The sequence below is a fragment of the Bemisia tabaci genome, chromosome 9 (genome assembly GCF_918797505.1).
Source record: "Bemisia tabaci chromosome 9, PGI_BMITA_v3".
Classification (NCBI taxonomy): Eukaryota; Metazoa; Arthropoda; class Insecta; order Hemiptera; family Aleyrodidae; genus Bemisia; species Bemisia tabaci.
The window spans coordinates 16,671,330-16,693,428 of record NC_092801.1 but is presented as its reverse complement, the minus strand read 5'-3'; the positions used below and the strand labels follow the sequence as shown (position 1 = coordinate 16,693,428).

Genomic DNA, 22,099 nt, shown 5'->3' with positions numbered 1-22,099 from the left:
TTGAAGACACAAGGAAAATGCAGGCAGTATGAGGATGTTCCAACAGACTACCTATAGCACTCGCCTGCAAGAGTTGGGAAGTTTCTACTTGTGATGAAGTCCGCGGATAATAAGATTTGCACTTAGAGAGTGCAACAGAAGATCCACCATCTTGATTCTGGTCTTTCCCTTCAATGCTAAATAGATGAAAGATTATCTCCCTTCCCACGGAAGGAGTGGATAGATTTATTAGACGTAGACTCTTCGATCAACTTCGTAACCACGGTTAGGAATAGCACATGGTAGTAAATGCATTCGCAAACCAAGAGAATAGAATTCACAATTACCTCGCTCGTTAGAACATATCGACTGAATCGTAAATCGGCAAAGAAAATTAAACTCGAGTTACTTGATCAGTATAGCTTGACATGACAAATGTGTAATGTAAGTACAAGGTGACAGGCTCATACTTAGGTGTGTCCGTCGTGAAGAAGTGAAAGAGAGATAATTTACCTGTGTTCGATGAAACTGAGTATAGTCAAGTAGACGCCGATAATACAATCGATTCTTCGTTAAGAATCATGAAAAGTAGATCAAATTAAGTTTTCATTTTGAAATTCACGGCATGGCATGGCTATTGGCTTGGCTGGCTAGTGGCTGGGTGGATTGAATTGAACAATGGTCCGGTCCGGAGTTCCGAGTGCGAGTTGGACATCGAACAGTTGGACGAGGGACCATTCCGCGGTTCCGCCTTTTGCCTTTTTATCGAGGTTGCGTATGAAAATGAGTGAAAATCAGCCGCTATAATGATTATAGAAAGCCAGTTTTTGTATTTTAATCCTTTTGAAAACATTTGCCTGATAATTATTTAGATAATAAATACAACCCTGGAAGTATCGGCAAGGAACGATTATTCCAGGAACTAGGAACATCTTCACAAAAGTTAGGTTATATTTATCTCATATCTCTCACATCACATCACCTCAAGTAAGTAATTTAATGAATAATTTTTCACTTTCACACCTTTCACAAAAGAATCAAGGACAATTAAAGTTTTGTTGCACCCATTTCCTCTCTTGTACTACATTTGACCGGTGTCTAATTTTAAAGTACCTATCTGGAACTACTTCGGAAGCTTCTATAAGAATGAACCGCTCTACGTATCAGATGTTTCAACTGGTTTCAACTCAATGTATACTGGCAATCAGGTTATCCATCAACATTCAAAATTTAAAATTTTATTGACTGGTGGAATGTATTATATTCAGTGGCTCAGAGCTGTAAGTAGTAAAATGTTCCGTTTTTAAATGTTTCTTGGCCCTCCCTCCATAAGGAAGGGTCTTGCTCTCATTTTAAATTCGTTCTGTTATCAAAAGGTGGTTGATATATTGTTACGTAGTTTATTGTCTGTCTCCAAGGACGGCCATTAACCATAGGTAGATCAATTTGATGATCTGTCTCCCGCTTTGTATTTTTGCAGATCGACACTTCCAGGAGCTTGCCTTATCAGATGTACATTGCTGCTCAGTGCCATTTGCTCTATGCCTGTAGATGTTTCCTGTCATGTGTGGAAGGAACGTCGGGTAGAGAATCGATGGCTACCTTAATATCATCAATGATCGTAGTAAATCGTGAAATTATTTAAGCTGTGGATCTATGATGTCGCATCTTTTGAAAAATGCTTTCTCCTCTAAAACTAAACTGAAAAATCGTGTTGTGTCAGTGCTTTTCTGAGAGTGGTGTTCTGTATTGATCAGCTAGTAAATCATGGTGCTAATTTTTCTCTTACGTTAAAGAGTGCTTTAGATATTTTTACAATGCACTCATCGTGTTTTCAAAAGTTCCTTCGTACCTGCACCAGTTCTAATCGGAAATTTGGATTCATTGTCTTCAAGTGGATTTTTCTGACCCAGTGGATTACAGACTTGAGCGAGTTGGTGAGTGTTGTTTGTTCATTTTCTATTTTATTGAGTATGTCTGCATGACAGATGTCATCCATTATTACTTTTCATGATGCATATTTAGCTGAAAGATTCTCTTTACACATGCCTAGTGGAAGATACATGTGGGTTTGGAACTGCTAACATGCGAACTTTGAAAAACTACGCTGCTATGATATAGAAAATCCTACAAGTCCAAGAAGGTCTATGCGCTGATATCAATTACATACTGACATATACCCGTCAAACAAGTTCCCATGGCTGTCATAGATGGCCTGCCCACAAAGTATGTCTGAAAGGGTGGCCCTAATTTTCATCAGGGAGCTTTGAGTACACCATGTACTTTTTAAGATTATTGTGCTTATTATTGCTTTCACTTGAGTGTAGATGTAAGTACATACTAAGCTTTTATCCATCATACATTTTGGCACATTTCTTTAATTATTGAGCTTCATAAAATTTCAGGTACTTGATTTTCAGGGGCTGAGATCGAAATCATATCATTAAAAAAAATTGGTTCCAGCAATTCTTTTCAAATTCTTTACAAAAAAATTTAGAGGATTTAATAACTGAAGAAAAAAACATAACATGCTAAACACTACCTTCTGATGAAAAAGTACTTGAGTGATGACCAAAATTGAGACTTTTTTCGATCACCCTGATATGGGGATCTTCTTCACCTCCTTTCTAAACATACGCCTGAGAAGAAAAAATTTGACTGCTAATGCAACCCGCAACAATGATCGTATAGCTCTTCTTTCGGTTTTTTCCTTTTTCCCTTCATTTCCCCCCCCCCCTTCCAAAACTTAAGATTTTTCCTTTTCATGTCATAATGAGCCCATAGCACAGAAGTTTTCAAAAATGATTGGAATTCACGAAATTTCATTTTATGAAGTTACATATAAAATCTTGCATCTCTGGTTTGAACCGTATACCGAGTATAATTCCTTGGCGCGCACCTTGCGGAGCGCCTTCAACATCGTAGTTATGCTTCAAACGCGACACTCACGCTCCGATGTGTAATTTTCGCATGTTGCGCATGTCGGAGCGTATGTCCAGTTTAGAATTGCCCAAAAATTGAAAGATTTTAAAGCCGCGAAATTCATGTTTAAATCCGCAATTTTTATTTCCACGCCGAACTGAGAAGGGGATTTTCAATTCCATGAAGGCTTGATGGAAATGACTTGGTTTCCGTGTGAGTTGCATGGAAGTGTTATGAGTTCCATGTCGAGCTCACAAGGAAATATTTTCATTTCCATGAAGACTTGATGGAAATGACTTGGTTTCCGTGTGAGTTGCATGGAAACGTTATGATTTCCATGTCGAGCTCACAAGGAAATGTTTTCATTTCCATGACGGCTTGATGGAAATGACTTGGTTTCCATGTGAGTTTCATGGAAACGTTATGATTTCCATGTCGAAGGACATGGAAGTCAGACGATTTCCATGAAATCACATGGAAATCGGGTCATTTCCACGTGAATCCACATGGAACATTTTTAGCAGGGTTTGGCCAACGGAGAATTTTCAGATGTTTGCAATTTTGTAAATTTCGCGTTTCAAATGAAACTACGAAGATAACTGAAAACGAGGACAGGGTGTCTATTTCGGAATTTCCGGAAATAGTACTGATTTTTTAAGGGCGATCCGGAAGCACTGAAAAAGTGCGGAAATTCCGTTAGAAGGTCCGGAATTTTCCATTTTTGTCGCAATTTGAGAGAGAAATTCAAATTTTTGAGATTTTTCGAATGTTCGTCAAATGGAGGTACTGAAAAAGTACTGAATTTTCCCGTTGAGGAGGTACTGAATTTCTTGGGAATGTGCTGAAAAAGTACTCTAAAAGTACTGATTTTTGCCCGGCCTGTTTGAGTAGACACCCTGGAGGATATCCATGGTTTCTCTCTGGAGCAATGGGTCACTAAACCATTTTTGACTTATTGTGAATTGATCAAGTAAAGTGACGCGTAAAACACGATGCGCACTTAAAAACGCGAAAATGTTACTTAAGAACCCAGCAATAAAAGCAAACCCACGCGCACCGTAAGTAGCGCCTTCAACATCAAGGGGATACTTCAAACGTTGCACCAACTCGGCACCAAGATCTATTTTCCCGTGGACGTTCATATTTTACATGCGATGATTATTATACATGTAAATCCATGCTTTCCGGAGATCACGTGGAAATTGTGATATGCCGTTACGTCAAAGGACCGACGATTTTACATGCGATCCCTAATTCACATATAAATCCATGCTTTCTGGGGGGTCACGTGAAAATTGAGATACGCCGTAACGTCATAAGGGCGACGATTTTACATACCATCCTTATTCTACATATAAATCCATGCTTTCTGGGGATCACGTAGAAATCGGGATACGCACCTAACTCAAAGGGGCGACGATTTTACATGCGATCCCTATTTTACCAGGGAGTCTAGCATCAGGATTTTCCCGATTCTATCAGAATTTGAGGTAAATCTGGATTGAATCCCGATTTCATTAGGATTAGAAGAAAAATCGGTCGTAAAATCAGGTTTTGAGAAAAGTCGGCCGTCCGCTTATTTTCCGTTAATTATACGTTATCCGTCCGTTAATTTTTCTCCGCGAAAAATCAAGATTTGATCAGGATTCGGGAAAATTATGAAATCAAGAATTAGCAGTCAAAAATCAGGAAAAAGCAGGATTTCATCAGGATTTCCCAAAATGAAAGAAATTAAATGCGATCCCTATTTTACATATAAATCCATGCACTGAAAAAAAAATTCTCGGCGTTTTTACCGAGGTCCGTTGGTACCTTTACCATCTCACTTTTTTTACCAATTATTGGTAATTTTACCAAGACAGACTGGTAAGCTTACCTAAAAACCGGTATTTTTACTGTTTTTTTTTCAGGTAAGAATACCACTTTTATTGGTAATCAGTTCCCGGTAACTTTACCATTTTATCTCGGTAATTCTACCACGGTCGATAAAAAATATTGGCGTTTTTACCGGGGTCCAGTAAAATTACCGAGAAAGTCAATAATTTTACCGAGATTTCTCGGTCAAATTACCAATTCCATAAGTGGTAATTTTACCAAGATAAAACTGGGATCAAATAGAACCCTGAATTCTTGGTAATTATACCCTTTTCTTAGTAAAAACACCGATATTTTTTTTTTTCAGTGTGCTTTCTAGGCCTCATGCGTAAATCGGCATACGCCCTTACGTCAAAGGGGTGACGATTTTGCATGCGAACTGAGAATCTTGGGTCAAACTCATACCCACCGGTAATAAAATCCGGACTCTGCGGCGACAGATTCATCCAGAGCGCAATAAAGGGAGGTTGACGCTCCTTCCAAGACGTTCGTATGCACTCGGGACCACAATTGGCTCAGAGATTTTTTCACAGTAGTCAATATATAATATTTGTCCGTAAATCGGGTCAACTCCGTCGGTATCATCCCAGGGTGAACTGCATAGGCGGTTACGCCCGAACCTTCGTAACGGAAAACACGTGACGCAATGAAATGTAACGTACTGGTGTGCTGCCGTGATAAGGAAGAACGCCGTATGAACCTTCAGGTGTTGCCAAATTTCCATTTATAAAACTCGAATTTCCTGGTAAACTTATGAATATTTTTCCTTTAATTTTTTGAGTATTATTGTTTGCAATTTCACCTGAAGTTCCTGAAAATTTCAAGGAAAAATATTATTCATAACTTTCCTCAAAAATAAAAATTTTACTGAAGGACATTTGGCGACTCTCGAATGTTCATACGGCGTTTTCCCTAAGCACGGCATGGCAGCATGTAAGAGGAGGTGCGGTCCGGGAATAGGGACCGCATGTCGAAGTTTCAAAAATCGATTTTTGGTGCATCCACGCAGCGGACATGTGTACGGGCATTATCGCTGTTTCTCTTACGAAAGAACGTAACTATATTTCAATGTTGCCAGATTTCCTTTCGCAAATTGCATTTTTATGAGGAAAAACTTGTGAATTTCCTCCTGAAAATTGCCGTGATTTTTCCGTTAATCTCATGAAAAATTCAGTCAAATTTTGGACAAAAATTGCACTGGTACATTTAGGTGGAAAATTGCTCTGGTACATTCTTGTGAAAAATTGAATTTTTGGGCGAATTTTGCAACTTTAAAAATGGAGTTACGTTCCTTCGTGTGAAAAACGACACCATGCGCCCGGTTTTTTTTTAAAAAAATTGATCGACTTTTGGAAATTGCTCATCGAAGGCTCACGCATCAATGACAAGCCGAAAAGATGAGGGCACCAGAGCGAAATTTTGCACTTTTTGATGCGTTTATTTATATCACAGCAGAAGCTTTCATTTTTTTGTTTGCCATTTCCTTCAAATATTTTAACTCTATGAACAAAAGATACTTATTCCTGAAGATTCTAGGCATAGTGTGCAATGTTAACTGACCTTATAAGGTAGTTAAATAAGTCGCAAAGTCTTAGCAACACTATGTGTGCCCTTTTTTCAAACGGTCCTTCACATGTGCATTGGACACCCGAAAATGAAACTCAATAATTCGACGCAGAATTTGATTTTATAATCTTCCCGCACTAATTGCGTTAGATCACTCTTCGTAGATCGCATCACTTAGAAAAACCATAGTCTGTGCGTTTTTCGATGCCTCTTGTATTCAAACAGAAGTATCCATAAACGAATCCCATTTAAAATCTATATTTTTTCTGATCAACAAAACTGGCTTTGCGGCTGATTTTTCCTCTTCGTTTCTCTCTCTTGCAAAGTTGTGTGTAATCTATTCCAATCGCATCCTTAAAACTTTTTATTTGTTCTTTGTTCCAGGTAAGTGAAGGCGAAGTGATCTTTCTCTCCTCCATCGAGTGTTCCATCCAACCTAACGCAAGGTAGAGTTCTACCAACGTCTTCAAAAATGTAGAAAAAAAGGGAATTCTATTGCACTCGGAAAAAAAACACATTGGATCTAGAGTTCAGACTATTAAAAACATCGACAAGAAAAAGTACTCTTGATTCAATCAGAATCTAGCTCAAATCAAGAACCAAGCCTCTTAATTTAAGCGAATTTCGTTTTGATTCAAGCAAAAATCCGATTGAATCTAGAGTATTTTTTTGTCCGTGTTTTCAAGAGTCTGGACTCTAGATCCAATGTGTTTTTTTTTTTTTTTTCCCAGTGTGGTAGATAAGTTCCACAGGGTGTCTAGTATCAGAATTTTCCCGATTCTATCAGGATTTGAGGTCAATCAGGATTTAAGGAAAAATCGGTCGTTAAATCAGGATTCTAGAAAAGTCGGCCGTCCGATCGGATTTTTTTATCGAGCTATTTTTGTGAAGTTACGTTCGTCTCTTTTTTTTCCGCAAAAAATCATTATTTGATCAGGATTTGGAAAAATAATAAAATCAGGATTTCCCAAAATGAAACAAAAACTAGACACCCTGTTCAAGCCTCTCTTTTCAGCCTTTCCTTTACCTTCGATGAAACTTGAAAATGAATGCTATCACTTACCATCCAGTCGAGATGCTAGTTCTCGAGTAAAGAGAATATTGGCAAGCTTGCTTTGAGAGTAAGCTGTGAACATACCATAATTCCTCTCCAGACTTAAATTGTCCCAGTGTATGCGTCCGTCTGTAAGAATTTCACCGGAACAAAGAACTAATTATATCTTCTTTTAAAAATGCATGAGAAAAAGAAGTCGTATTGCAAAATACAACTATCAAGGTTCCTATCTACAGCTCCAAGAAGTATGAAATTTTCCGCGCACAGGGCGCCACCACTGTTTTGATTTTAAGGATCACTTCATATAGTTTGTTCGGCTTGACGTGAGTCCTGGAGCTTTTAAGTATGCAAATTAAAGGAATTTCGGTTAATTTCTGTTAAAATCGAAGAGCCTTACTTCAAGCTATGACTTTCTCTTTTCTTTTGGAACTAAAAAAGATATGAAAAGTAATATCTGAAAGTTTGTTACTTGATTTCAGTAAAAAGTTGGGTTTCATCCTTTAACCCGCTACTGAATGCCTTTATCCATAATTTGATCTCCAAACTAGAAAATGTTGTCCAAAATTTAGCGAAAGTCAGCGTATTTTAAAAAGAATGGGAATTTCTTTCGACGGTCATAGGGAATTAGAAAATTTTGGAGTCAGGGAAAAGCAAAAATAGTCAGGGAAAATTCAGGGGAAGCCAGGGAATTTGAAGATGAAGAAATTATGGCAACCCTGGTGGACCCGAACCAAGCAAATTTTGCGTTAAGAAGTAGAATTCAGAAGTTCGGACGACGTGCTCTCTCTTATGTTTTAGCGGTTCAACTATCAAAAAACCTATATTCACTTAGGTCTTTAGTTCAATAGACCCATTCTGATGTTATCGGTAATCAGGTCTCTTTTTCCATGGATAATAAATACTGCCGTGCCAAGAAAGAACGCCGTAAGATTCTTTCGATGTTGCCATTTTTCCTTCCATAAAAAACGAATTTACTGTGGAAAATTGTCTTTATTTTTTTTAAAATTTCAGGCAATTTTGTTCTCAATTTCATCTAAAATATCTGAAAATTTCAAGAAAAATTAAGCACAACTCTCCTCAAAAATATGTTTTATCCGGAGATATTTGGCAACTCCCGAATGTTCATACGGCGTTTTTCCTCAGCACGGCAGTATACACATTGAGGATTTGACTTGTTATAGTATTACAATTCCCCAACTCACATTCGTAGGCGAGCGACGAGACATTGACTATCCTGGCAGGAGCCGAAGCTAGGATCCTCGGTAGAAGTAGCAAGGTGAGGTAAAAATGACCGAGGTAATTAGTACCAAATGTCAGCTCGAAGCCGTCCGCAGTCGTTTTGCGGGTCGGGCTCATCACACCTGAAACAAGTGTAACTTAAATTAGATTACGTTTTGCGATGAGAAATTACTATATTATGCTAGTTTTGGAAATAACATGAGGCATTAGTATCTCTAAGCGGATATGCACTGGAAAAAAACACATTGGATCCAGAGCCCAGGCTCTTGAAAACTTTGATAAGAAAAAATACTCTTGATTCAATCGGTTATTTTCTTGAATCAAAACGAAATCCGCTTAAATTAAGAGGCTTGGTTCTTGATTTAAGCTAGATTCTTATTGAATCAAGAGTACTCTTTCTTGTCAATGTTTTTAAGAGTCTGGACTCTAGATTCAATGTGTTTTTTTTTTCCAGTGTGTGTGTTTTAACGACAGAACACATGGACAACCGACAGAAACTGCAAAAATGAATAAAAGAGGGGGAAAAAACCAAGAAGCACGCTATCTTTAGTTTTAACCCTTTTGTGCATCGATCTTTTAGAGTCAAATAATACGTCAAATTTTGAGCGTTTTGTTGCGCGTACACCTCGCTGCAGCACAATAAAAGCACAAAATGTAAAATAAAAAATTAAAGTGCTTTGAAAATCATTAAATTTGACACGGACCCACCAACTTTTAAAAAAACACACATTATGTTATTATTCTTCTTTGATGAATTGATACATATTTTTCCCCCATCAATTTAAATGCGAATACTCAATGCAGAGTGTGCTAACATTTCAAAATCTTCAGTTAAAAAACGCTGACTTTACGAGTATAAATATTAAAGCGTAAGAGAGCGGAGTGGCTTGCTGCCAGCGCGAGAGGCTCACTGGCGCCTACAAACCTAAGTGGATACTTCACGCATTGCACAATGCTTGAAGTATCCACTTAGGTTTGTAGGCGCCAATGCGCGTTTTGTGCTGGCCGCCCGCCCGCCGTGCGGCGGCGCCTGAAGCATCTATTTCACAACAGAGGTGTTGCACAGTATTATACGAAATTGAACGTATTAAGAATGACAGGCATCCTTTAAAAGTACAGATCTTTCCTCGCAAAATATATCAAGATAATTATCCTACACTGGAAAAATCTAAGAGCCTTTAGCTGAGGCAAATATAGAGGTTTATCGGGTTCAGGTATAACAAGGTGGGAAAATCTTGATAGATAATTAAGTCCTGTTACACCAAAAAGGTGTAGAGAGTTTTAGTGAATTTTGTCTCATGGAATTGACGCTCCCCCATTTTTACCAAAACTCTCAACTATATATTATTCTTCTTTGGACCAAACAGACAAAACAAAAAAAAAAAACAAGCAAACCCTCATTCTTCCAAGACATTTTACATTTTCATCCAAAAAATCGTGAGCAATTGTCGTTTGTATTTATATGTGGGCCAATTAACTTCGGGTCTCAACTGGCACGCGAACCAAAACTCCCGTGCCGAAAAAACGTGTGGACGTAAATTACTGGAAAAAACGGGTGCGCGGACAAAAAAATCGTTAAGGTAATTCGATGGACGCCATATTTTGTGTCAGAACGGCATGCGATATATCGCATCAATTTGTTCCATATTTTCAGCTACTCGTCATTTTTCTCCTATTTTGAGATCGCACTTCTGTTGTCAGGAGACTAAAGCACTCACTTACCAATTTTAACAAAGAAATTCAACGTAATAAAGGCGTGGTTTTTTCAGAGAGAAAATATCGCATTCGAGTGCAGTTTCGATCAGTATCGAATGCGATGTTTTCTCTCTGAAAAAACCACGCCTTTATTACGTTGAATTTCTTTGTTAAAATTGGTAAGTGAGTGCTTTAGTCTCCTGACAACAGAAGTGCGATCTCAAAATAGGAGAAAAATGACGAGTAGCTGAAAATATGGAACAAATTGATGCGATATATCGCATGCCGTTCTGACACAAAATATGGCGTCCATCGAATCACCTTAACGAAATGTCCTATAACCCCTATAACGTGCGAGTCGCGTTGACATACCTGCGTTATTGACGAGAATGTTGATTTGATCCTCCGAATCATTGAGATCATCGACGAAGTTGCGGATTGATTCCAAGGACGATAGGTCCAGCTTTTTGATGATCAGTTTTCCGGCCTTGTCGTGAGGGAAGGAGAGCTCTACTTCTTTTCGAATTTCGTCCGCTGCTTTCTCTGCCTTGGATACGTCCCTGCACGCCATTATCACACGTCCGCCTGGAAAGTGTCGGAGACGCTTTGAAACGTAAGGGAAATATTTGTCTCAGCAGGGTGTCTACAAGTCCGCACTGGAGAAAAAACACATTGGATCTAGAGTCCAGACTCTTAAAAACACCGACAAGAAAAAATACTCTTGATTCAATCAGATTTTAGCTTATATTAAGAACCAAGCCTCCTAATTTGAGCGGATTTCATTTTGATTTAAGCTTAAATCTGATTGAATCAATAGTCCTTTTTCTTGCCAATGTTTTCAAGAGTCTGGGCTCTTGTCATGTGTCTCATGCGTCTCATGTGTGTGTGTGTTTTTTTTTTTTTTTTGTCCAGTGCGGAAAGTCCGGAAATAATACGGATTTTTCAAGGGCGGTCCGGAAGTACCGAAAAAGTGCGAAAATTCTGCAAGAAGGTCCGGAATTTTTTGCCATTTTGGTCGCAATTTGAGCTAGAAATTCAAATTGGTAAAATTTTTCGAATTTCGTCAATCGGAGATGCTGAAAAAGTACTGAATTTGTCTGTTGAGGAGGTACTGAATTTCTCGGGAATGTACTGGAAAAGTACTGTTAAAGTACTGATTTTAAGCTAGCCTGTTTTAGTAGACATTCTGCGCAAGGGAAATGTTTGTCTCCCACCTGCTAATCGTCACCCTCCGGCCAAATTATCACAAGCGCCATGCGACGTCTGAAAATTTCCGCCGCCATTTTATTATTTTACAGAGGAATTGTTCCACGAAGCTGTCAGAAAACTTCACTGAACTTTCTTTGCGCTGCTGATAAAATTCAGTGAAATTTTCAAACGGATTCAACCAAAAATTTCTCTGTAAATAAATAAAATGACGGCGAAAATTTTTAAACGTCGCGTGGAACTTGTGATACTTTGGCCGGAAAGTGCCGCAACTTCGATTTACCACTGAATCAGATCCGCTGTTTTTTTGCCAGTTACGATCTTTTTTTTTTTTTTTTTTATCAATATTTTTACTTTACTCGACTTTTCCGAAAAAGAGGCATCTGCTCAACTCCATCGGATTATACTGCGAAGGAAAGCCGTCAATCATCATCAAATATCTTACAATTAGTTAGAAATTAATTTCAGTATTTTCGTTGCGAGAATTATGTTCTGCGTGAAATTAATGTTCAAAAACTCGTATCAAAATTCTCAAATTTGTTCCTTGTGTGTCTATACCGACCCATTTCTCACTATTTAAGTATTACAGTGAACACGAGGTCATCGTCTCTCGGTGTTAAGGTGATTCGATGGACGTCATATTTTGTGTCAGAACGACATGCGATTTATCGCATCGATTGGTTCCATTTTTTCAGCTACTCGTCATTTTTCTCCAATTTTGAGATCGCAATTCTGTTGTCAGGAGACCAAAGCACTCACTTACCAATTTTAACAAAGAAATTGTACGTAATAAAGGCGTGGTTTTTTTTGAGAGAAAATATCGCATTCGAGTGCAGTTTCGATATCAGTATCGAATGCGATGTTTTCTCCCTAAAAAAACCACGCCTTTATTACGTTGAATTACTTTGTTAGAATTGGTAAGTGAGTAATTTAGTCTCCTGATAACAGAATTGCGATCTCAAAATTTGAGAAACAAGACGAGTAGCTGAAAAAATGGAACCAATTGATGCGGTATATCGCATGCCGTTCTTACACAAAATATGGCGTCCATTGAATCACCTTAAGTATTACAGTGAACATAAGGTCATCGTCTCTCGATGTTAAACTTAAAATCAGGTTAATTTAAGCCTTATTAAGCCTTATTAAGCCCAATATTAAGTTACTTTAAATCAAGCCCACAATCAGCTGTGCGTTCTTGTAACCTTGACCGTGAAGGCAAGTGAACTCTGAGTGGTTTCATTATAATTTTCGCACACGCTATGCTAATCGAAAAACTCTCGTCGTGTAACTCGCACGACTTCACTGATAAGCGCAAACGAGATAACCAAATTATCGTTTCATTTCGCACCACGCATTTTTTCCAAAGTTTTCTCAATATTTTCTTAATCAAAGAATAAACGATGAACTATGACATGGGGAGTCTCGCAAATGTAGCTTCTTTATGTGTCAGGAAGTGACAATTTCAGTACTGATTCCTATGTAAAATGTCACGAGAAACACGATGATGCCACTGGTTTTCTCTAAAATCAACTCAGAAGCTCAAAAAAAGCTCTCTAAGTTGAGCTCGTAGGTGCAAGCACTACCTGCTCGTATGTGCATCATAACAAAACTCACCGCTAGTCGTGAACGAATGCTCGTCATCACTATCTAAAAGTTCATGTACATTAATCAAACCAGTCATGCTGGTGTGTGTCACATAGGCAAACAGTAAAATTAGGATTTCGTCAAATGCTTAGGCAAACAGTCTAAGATTCTTACCTAGAATGCATTTCTGATTCTTTTCCTAATTTCAGACAAAATAATTCAGTGCGTCTGATTGAAACAATTTCCTGTAAAAATTTGCATCATACAACAGTATTTACAACGATTTTTGGCTCCTGAATGAATATCTATCTTGAAGGTTTCAGCATGCCATGAAATACAGTTTTTTTTTGAAAAAAAATTTAACTCTGAACTATATGAGAAGCATTATTTTGAAAAGCAAGGAATAAGGACAGTCGTAGACATGATGAGTTATTTTTCCTAGAACATTGAAAACATTGGCGGATCCAACAAATTGGCAACATTGTATTTTCTCCATTTAAACCTATGGAAATGTATCGATCCTTGGAGGGGCCAAGTGCTCCTGGAAGAATCGATTATTTAGCATAAGTTTAAATGAAAGAAATCCGACGTTGCCAAATTGCTGGATCCGCCTCCGAAACTCGTGTCGTGAGCTCTTCCCAATTTGAAAAAGTTTCGCGAACTGTCTTTTGACGATCCGTCTACGCACTCAATAACATTCGTCATAGCACAGTTCACTCTTAGAAATTAAAATACTTTTTACTTGCATATAGTAGTTAATGATATACTGGTTCATTTTCTCACCAACTCGGTAGAATTCCTGGGCAGTAGGTTTACCAATTCCAGTATTGCACCCCGTCACGATGACAGTTTTTCCGTCAATCCTCTCCTTGATCTCGTATGGTTGACTCGCTCGAGCACCCATCGCAACGCTCAACCCGGTTTCAATCAGGAGATAGAAGTGGAATCAGAACAATCAATCAGTAGAAATCAGTAGAAAGTTATCCCTTTTTGTAAATGCACTACATTTATAGGTTTCTTCAAAAACGCAAGGGTGTACAAATACAACGATCGAAATTTTTAGGATTTTTTTCACAATTTATCTCACGTCACATTGGTTTTAATCAGGAGATAGAAGTGCAATCAGAAAAATCAATTAGTAGAAATCAGTACAATCAGTAGAAAGTTATCCCTATATGTAAATGCACCACACTAATAGGTTCCTTAAAAGACACAAGGAATTTACAAACGCAACGATCGAAATTTCCGGGAATTTTTCCAAAATTGGCCTCGCGCCACGTTTGTAAGGCCTGACGGTTTTTTGTTTTCCGAAAAAAAAAGCTACCCACGAAAAGTACTCACGATCGCGTTATGCTAAATTTTAAAGAAAGTATAGGGGACTCATCCGTCGGCTAGCGGCAAAAACTACAATGTTCGATGCCCTCACGACACAGACGCACTTTTCTGTTGACTTGCGCGGCCGAACACGCCTAAGCAAACACAAAATATAAGAACTTTGAAGTGAGATAAGTTATGTTTTGCGGTTCGTGAGGCTCAGAGAAGGAGGGTTAATTATCGTTTTCGAATCATTTCCACGACGAGTTAATCAACGCTCCTGTTGTTTTCTCATCGGCGTAGAAATTATAATGCGAATAGGTATCGCCAAATTTCGCATGAAATGGAGAATTTGCTCGCAAATTTTGAATAACTTTATCTAAAAATAGATGATTTCGCAGTGTTTGTCATAATTTTTTCTGGTTTGGGAAATTTTATGATAATGGATTTATAAGTGAGAAAATTCACTGCCTAGTGAAGTCATCTGACGGCATTTCACTTTTAAACAAATGTATATTAGCAAATTAAATCATTTTGTCATATCTCCTCTTATAATTGTTTACTGTGTGAACAAAGAGTATCCAGTTCGTGTCCAGTTCACTCAGTAGTTTTCGCTTCAACGCAAAATTCATCACATTTTAGACGATCGCAAATTCTTCACTCACGTAATTTGGGTCGTGTTTCTAAACGCACTTCAAACAGCTCCTTTCCGGAAAGAGGCTCCATATAGTTTATATTCTGATTAAAAAAGGTTTCACGAAATAAAAGGGTTGAAAAAAATTTTTTATTCCAAAGGCTACCAATTTTTTAAGGTAAAGAAAAAAAAATTGTATCTATTAGAAGAACATTATGTTTCGGTGGACGAATTTTCTATTAATCCAATTGAGTTATTGTAATTCTAAGAAATGTAACTTTGTCATCGATAACAAATTCATTTTTCATTAAAATTGAAAAAAAAAGGAAAAAAAAAACTTGTCACACTTGAAAAACATTTTCTTTATAAAAGAAGAATCTTTTTTCAGAAAAATACTCTCTGAAGCAAAGATAATTTTTCTTTACTTTAAAACGTGTTTTCAACTGGTTTTTTTCTTTTTTTTTCAATTTTACATAGCATCATAAGATGGACAATTTTTACAAACTTCAAGTGAAATTCTGCAGTAAACATTTATAACGGAATATTGGAGTTACGGCGGTTTTGGAAGCAGCGAGCCAATATCGCGCCGCGAGATCGGTGGATCCGCGAGTTTTTCATGACACAGCTTGTCACATCCGTCAGTGACATCGCTCGGTGACATCACCAGACACAGCCTTGTCAGATAGCCCGAGGAATCCCCCAATTGCGTATACCCCAGTCTCGGGCGCCGGGCGACCAAGGTCCACGGGATGGCAACCTAACCTGTTGCTTTCCGAGGATTTCGGAGTCCTGACGGATATGACATGCTTGGTCAGGGGATTTTGGCGAGCTAACCGTGGGAAACGACGCCAAGTTAGCAGGCCTGGAGACTCACGAGGAGCCCTCTGAAATCCCCTGAAGTCAGTCGTCTCGCCACCTGTGCCTACGCCTCCTCGCGGACCCCCGACGCGCGTCTCACCCCGTAGTCAAGTCCCCGAGTAACCCTCGGTCGAAAGTTTGGTCCTACGGTCCGTCCCCGACCCTTCTTTTGCCCCAGCGGCCTTTCACCCCCTTCCCGAGTCCTTGACTCCTCAAGTTGCCCCGTCCCGCGTCTCACCCCGGTGATTGAGCTTTTGAGTATCCCTCCCCTCGCCGAAAGTCCCGTCCAGCGGCAGTATCCCCGACGGCTCTTCCTGCTTGGAGACCCCTCCCCCCCCCCTTTGTAGTAGTTGTGTATCTGTGTGATAGTTGTTTGAGGTCTGTGTGACCTAGTTGTAGTTTTATCGTTATATACCATCATTATCGTTGTTACCATACGAGTACCCAATACACGAGCGGCCACCCCTAGATTGTGAGTCTTATTCTTTCCTTAGGATACCACTCTCGAGGTAGGTGACCATCTATTTAGAGTGATAGGGCTCTTACACCCTCTCTAGACCATTTCCCCTTTCTCTAGGACTACCCTATCTAGTGGATACGCCCCCTTATCTGCGATCATCCCCCTACGTGTTCAGCTGCTTGGCTCGAGAGCTGAGCACGTTATAACATTTGGAAATGGATCTTCGCAAAGAATCATAATGATTTTTTGCTACAATAAATGAAATTTTGCACAAATTTTCAAATACAAAAGAAAATACACAATGAGCAAAGTTGTTAGTATAGATCCGCATCAGCTTTGTAAAAGTAAAAACAGCTGATATTAAGACTTCTAGGTTAGATGAATATATTTCAGTTTTCAGTCTGCTCTACACTGTCGACTTGTGCTGATCATAAAAAATAATAATCCAATTTATTCCTGGTGAGTTTCAATGTTGTTATTTAATTCAACATTTTGGTGACCCCGACGTGATTATAAAAGAGATGCAGTGAGCTTTTGCTCTCCGTCTCGAAAAGTAATGCAGTAGGCTTTTGCCTTCCGTTACTTCTAACATATATTATAAAGGTTAGAGATGCAGTGAGCTTTTGCTCTCCGTCTCAAGAAGAGATGCAGTGAGCTTTTGCTCTCCATCTCAAGAAGAGATGCAGTGAGCTTTTGCTCTCCATCTCAAAAAGGGATGCAGTGAGCTTTTGCTCTCCCTCTCTTGTACCAATGCAGAAGCCTCGCCTTCCATTGGTACGGGTGTGCCATGAGATCTAACATTGCTCTTCACACCCGCCCTTCAGCTGAATAAAAATAAAAATAAAAATGATATAAAAATCCAGGCCTGGTGACGGCTTTTAGCCAAGTAAATTAAAAGCATAAAAATGCAGTGAGCTTTCGCTCTCCGTTTCCCATTGTTTTTTGACATGCAGTGAGCTTTTGCTCTCCGTGTCTCTAATATATGAATGAGCTTTTGCCGTACTAATCTTAACTCCAATCTAACAATAAAATGAGACCTAAGTGAGAAGAAAAAGTATGACCTAAGTGAGCAAACATTTTAATGAAATATGATCCGAGAAGTATGAAGAGTATGAGTTACAAGATAGAGGTTAAACGACAGAACATATGCAGAGACAAGCTAAAATAAATATTGATGGAGTTAATATGCGGAACGGCAAGAGCGAACGCGAAATTTAATTTGGAATCATATGTTGATTCAGAAACTCGAGGAGCTCCTGCGCAACAAAAAACAGCTGACTAACAGTACTGCCAAGGTGACGACAGTTGAATTTGCTGAAAAGGAATGAAGCGCAGACGACAGAGTGCGAAAGTTGATGCTCAAGTTGGTGTACCTGCAACCAGTCGTTTTGAACCCATGAGCTTTGGTGCGGAACGAGATGATTTGACAATTGCAAAAAGACAAATAGAGCATCAATTAGATGGGCTGTCGCAATCCGTCACAGCAAGTGAACAGAATGTTGCTGAAATAAAAATCCGGTATGAAGACTCTAAGCAAATGTTGCCAACATACATTCGAACTTTCTATAAATTGTATGGTCATAGTAGAGATGACAGTGAACTTTTGAACTTTGAGAAAAAGTATTACAGTGTAATGGCAGAAGCCAAGAGATTGATACAATGCAATGATTCCACTGAATCGAAGCAAACCAGAGATAAAACTCACCTTAAATTACCTCAACTACCGAGATTCTATGGGGACAGCAAGGAGTGGACTTCTTTTCGTCAGACTTTCGAATCATTGGTGCATCAAGATAACAATTTCTCTAATGTCATAAAATTCCATCTTTTGACATCGGCATTGCGTGGAAAGGCTGCTGAAGTCATTAAGGGTGTCGAATTTTTCTCGGAAAATTATTCAGTGGCACTAGAGTTATTAAGTGACAAATTTGAAAACAAGAAAATTTTATTAAATAATTATATGCGAAAGCTGTTCGGGAAAATTGAAAGGAAAACTCAGAAAATGACCGCTCAAGATCTTGAAAAATTGTACAACAATGTCCATCAAACTTTGCAAGCGCTGGCTGCAATGAATGTAAACACTGAATCGTGGGACCCGATGATCGCATATGTGATAACGTCCAAGTTCGACACAGCTACCCTGACAGAATGGGAAAGAACTACATCGTCCACAGAGCCAACAACCAAGAAAGAGCTCCTTGATTTTCTTAAAAAGAGAATCAATGTTTTGGAGTCGGTAGAAGATCGTCGCATCGACACAAGCAAGGACGAGAACAAAAAGACGAAAACTGTGGTTGCATCTCCAATGAAAAGACGGACACAGTTTCACAGTTTTGTACAGCACGAACACAAAAAAAGCAAGAAATCCTCATTTATACATAAGAAATGTGAGTATTGCTCCGGCCTGCACCCTTTACATTCATGTGCTATGTATGGAAAAATTTCAGTACCAGATCGTATGGTAATTGTAAACACACAATCACTGTGCAAAGTATGTTTAAAAAAACATACAGGAGAATGTTACCGACAAGGATGTACTATCTGCGGGAGGAAACATCATAATCTGTTGCATCAAGAAAGCGCAGTTGATAAAAATAAAACGCCAACGTCAACTTCTCAAACCTCGTCTTCAAATTCAATACCACAACACGGTAAAGCGTGACTAGCAACAGTGCAAGTACAAGTAAATGACAACTCTGGTGGATATCAAACATACAAAGGAATCTTGGACTCAGCAGCTCAATTGAATTTCATATCCACGGTTGCCGCGTCGAAATTAAAATTACCAAGACAAGAAGCGAAATATGAAATAACTGGAATAGGATCTGCACATGTGTTTGAAAAAGTACAAATTAAACTTCACACCTTACACACGAACCAACCAATGACTTTATCGTGTGTATTGTTACCAACCTTGCCAGCCTTACTAAACAATGATGTTCTCAGTCTCAACGTTTTAGAAACAGTAAAATCAAAAATCGGTCAAGAACCTTTAGCCGATCCAACATTTTTCAAGCAGGCGGAAGTACATTTAATTTTAGGAGCAAATGTATTTTGGTCTACATTGTTGCAAGATAAAATTCCAGCATGTGATAAGGTTCCAACGTTGCAGAATACCCAATTTGGATGGGTAGTAGGAGGAGTTTGTAATAGCAACTTTCAGTCCTCATCAAAGGATTCAGATTCGCAGTGTTTTGCTAACTTCACAAAAATTTCAACTATTAATGACACACTAGAGAAATTTTGGAAAATTGAAGATTGTTCAACAACACACAAAAACGAATTAAATGAGTGTGAAATCTTATTCACAAGCACAACGGAACGAGCTAAAGATGGACGATTCGTGGTAGAACTGCCGTTCAAGAACGATCCCAAATGCTTAGGTGACTCAAAAAAGGTGGCACTAAAACGTCTGTACTTAATGGAAAGAAAATTACAACAAAATGAAACACTAAGAAAAATGTACACGGAGTTTCTATCAGAGTATCTGAAACTAGGACACATGAGTTTAGTCCCATCAGATCAAGTAAATTCAAAAATATGTTATTATATTCCTCATTTAGGAGTGCTTCGTGAATCAAGTTTAACAACAAAATTAAGAGTCGTATTTGACGCGTCAGCTAAAACTTCGTCCGGCAAGTCTTTAAATAACATTCTGCTAGCTGGCCCGACAATTCAAGACGAATTATTCGATGTTCTGCTGCGATTTCGTGAATATCCCATAGTATTAACTGCAGACGTTACAAAGATGTACCGGCAAGTGTGGATTAAAGAAGAGCATAGATCGCTTCAGCGCATTCTATGGCGTGACTCACCTAACATGAAAATACAAGTGTACGAACTGAATACGGTTACATATGGAACAACTAGCGCTCCCTTCCTTGCTATAAGATCACTACGAGAAGCAGCTACACGTGAAAGATCAAAACATCCGCAAGCGGCAGAAAGTATTTTATCATCATTCTATGTTGACGATTTTTTGGGGGAGGGGAGACAGTCAATGAAGTTAAAATGTTAAAAATAGACGTGGAAAAAATCTTAACACCATATGGATTTGATCTAAGAAAATGGGCGTCAAACAACTCAAGTGTTCTTCAAGAATGTCAAAATCACCAAGAAGCGTTGTACTTCAACACAGAGGAAGAAGTGAAAGTTCTCGGTATAGAGTGGAACCCAAATTGCGACACATTCTGCTTCAATTCAGTTCCTCCAAGCACTCTACATACAAAATTAACAAAAAGAATAATCTTAGCAGAATCCTCGAAACTCTACGATCCACTGGGTTTCGCATCTCCTATCGTAATTAGGGCGAAGTTTCTGTTGCAAAAGCTGTGGCAGCTGAAGTTAGATTGGGATGTAATCGCACCAAGTGAGTTAGCAAGGCAATGGTTACAGTTACGAGAGGAAATGATATATCTTAAGGGTATAAAAATCTCCAGGCATCTACAAATATCAAGAAGATGTACATCATTCGTCGTTCACGGATTTTCAGACGCATCTCTTCAAGGGTACGGAGCGTGTTTATATGCAGTGTGCAAGAATGACGAAGGTGTAACGTCTAGCTTAATCTGTTCAAAGTCCAGGGTAGCGCCGCTAAAGCCATGCTCATTGCCGCACTTAGAACTGGCTGCTGCTTTGTTACTCATCAGGCTGACCAGGAAGGTTGTAGCAGCTCTGAAAACTAAACCAGCAAAACTTTACTTCTGGTCTGACTCAACAATCACCCTGCACTGGATCAATAGCACAGCAAATAGATGGAATATGTTTGTGTGCAATAGAGTTTCAGAAATACAAAATGTCAATGTTGAACTCCAAATATTTGATCCTGAATTTCGTCATGTGAAATCGTCAGACAATCCTGCGGATCTCATTACAAGAGGCTTATCAGCTACTGAGCTGAAAACATCGAATTTCTGGTGGCACGGCCCAGCATGGTTAATTTTGAACCATGCGGAATGGCCAACACCAGCATTTGTGATTCCGTCAACCATTCCTGAGGCTCGACCTCCAAAAATCATTGCGATGTTCCAGACTACACTGCCAGCTGTATTATGGACAAAATTTTCAAATTTGACTAAAATAATTCGAGTACTAGCATACTGCTACAGATTTATTAATAATCTGAAATTTAAAGTGAACAGAAGATCAAACACAGTCAGGTACCCCCTCGCGTGCCAGTGTTTAAGTGGGAATCTGACTACAAGCGAAGTTGATCATTCTTTTACAAAATGCGTAAAGGCTGCACAACAGGAATGTTTTGGTGCAGAAATCACACAACTGTCCAAAAGAAAAGGAGAGGTGTCAAAGTCAAGCTCAGTCCGAACACTTCATCCATTTTTGGACAACAAGCATATTATCAGGATTAAAGGAAGACTAGCAAATTCTGACATTTCATCTGAAGAAAAACAACCTATCCTTCTAGCATCGACACATAGGTTGACAGAATTACTTGTAACTGAAGAGCACAAAAGACTGTTGCACGCAGCACCCTTATCAGTATTATCAACACTAAGACAACGATTTTGGATCCTAAAAGGTCCAACAACGGTAAAAAAAATATTGAAAAAAATGTGTAACGTGCTTAAAAAATGCGCCAAAAGCAATAATTCCTATCATGGGTCAGTTACCTAAAGAAAGAACAATAATAGCCCCACCATTTTCGAACGTTGGAGTAGATTATGCCGGCCCAATCCAACTGAAAGCTACATCAAGA

The 22,099-nt window shown here is 38.8% G+C and overlaps 1 protein-coding gene across 4 annotated transcripts in view; it reads right to left on the bottom strand.

The window, feature by feature from the left end:
- LOC109035165 (retinol dehydrogenase 14) overlaps window positions 1–22,099 on the bottom strand; it is a 32,168-nt gene that overhangs the window by 5,535 nt on the left and 4,534 nt on the right. For 2 of the 4 annotated variants that reach the window (XM_072304413.1, XM_072304414.1), the window contains exons 2-5: window positions 13,904–14,048; window positions 10,703–10,915; window positions 8,599–8,757; window positions 7,406–7,525 (exon numbers count right to left, since the gene is read on the bottom strand). In XM_072304413.1, coding sequence (XP_072160514.1) covers window positions 7,406–7,525; window positions 8,599–8,757; window positions 10,703–10,915; window positions 13,904–14,024 — 613 coding nt within the window. In that variant the 5' untranslated portion in view covers window positions 14,025–14,048. Of the gene's footprint in view, window positions 1–5,185; window positions 5,397–7,405; window positions 7,526–8,598; window positions 8,758–10,702; window positions 10,916–13,903; window positions 14,353–22,099 lie in introns of those variants that run through there. The other 2 variants (XM_072304411.1, XM_072304412.1) reach the window with 2 other exon arrangements.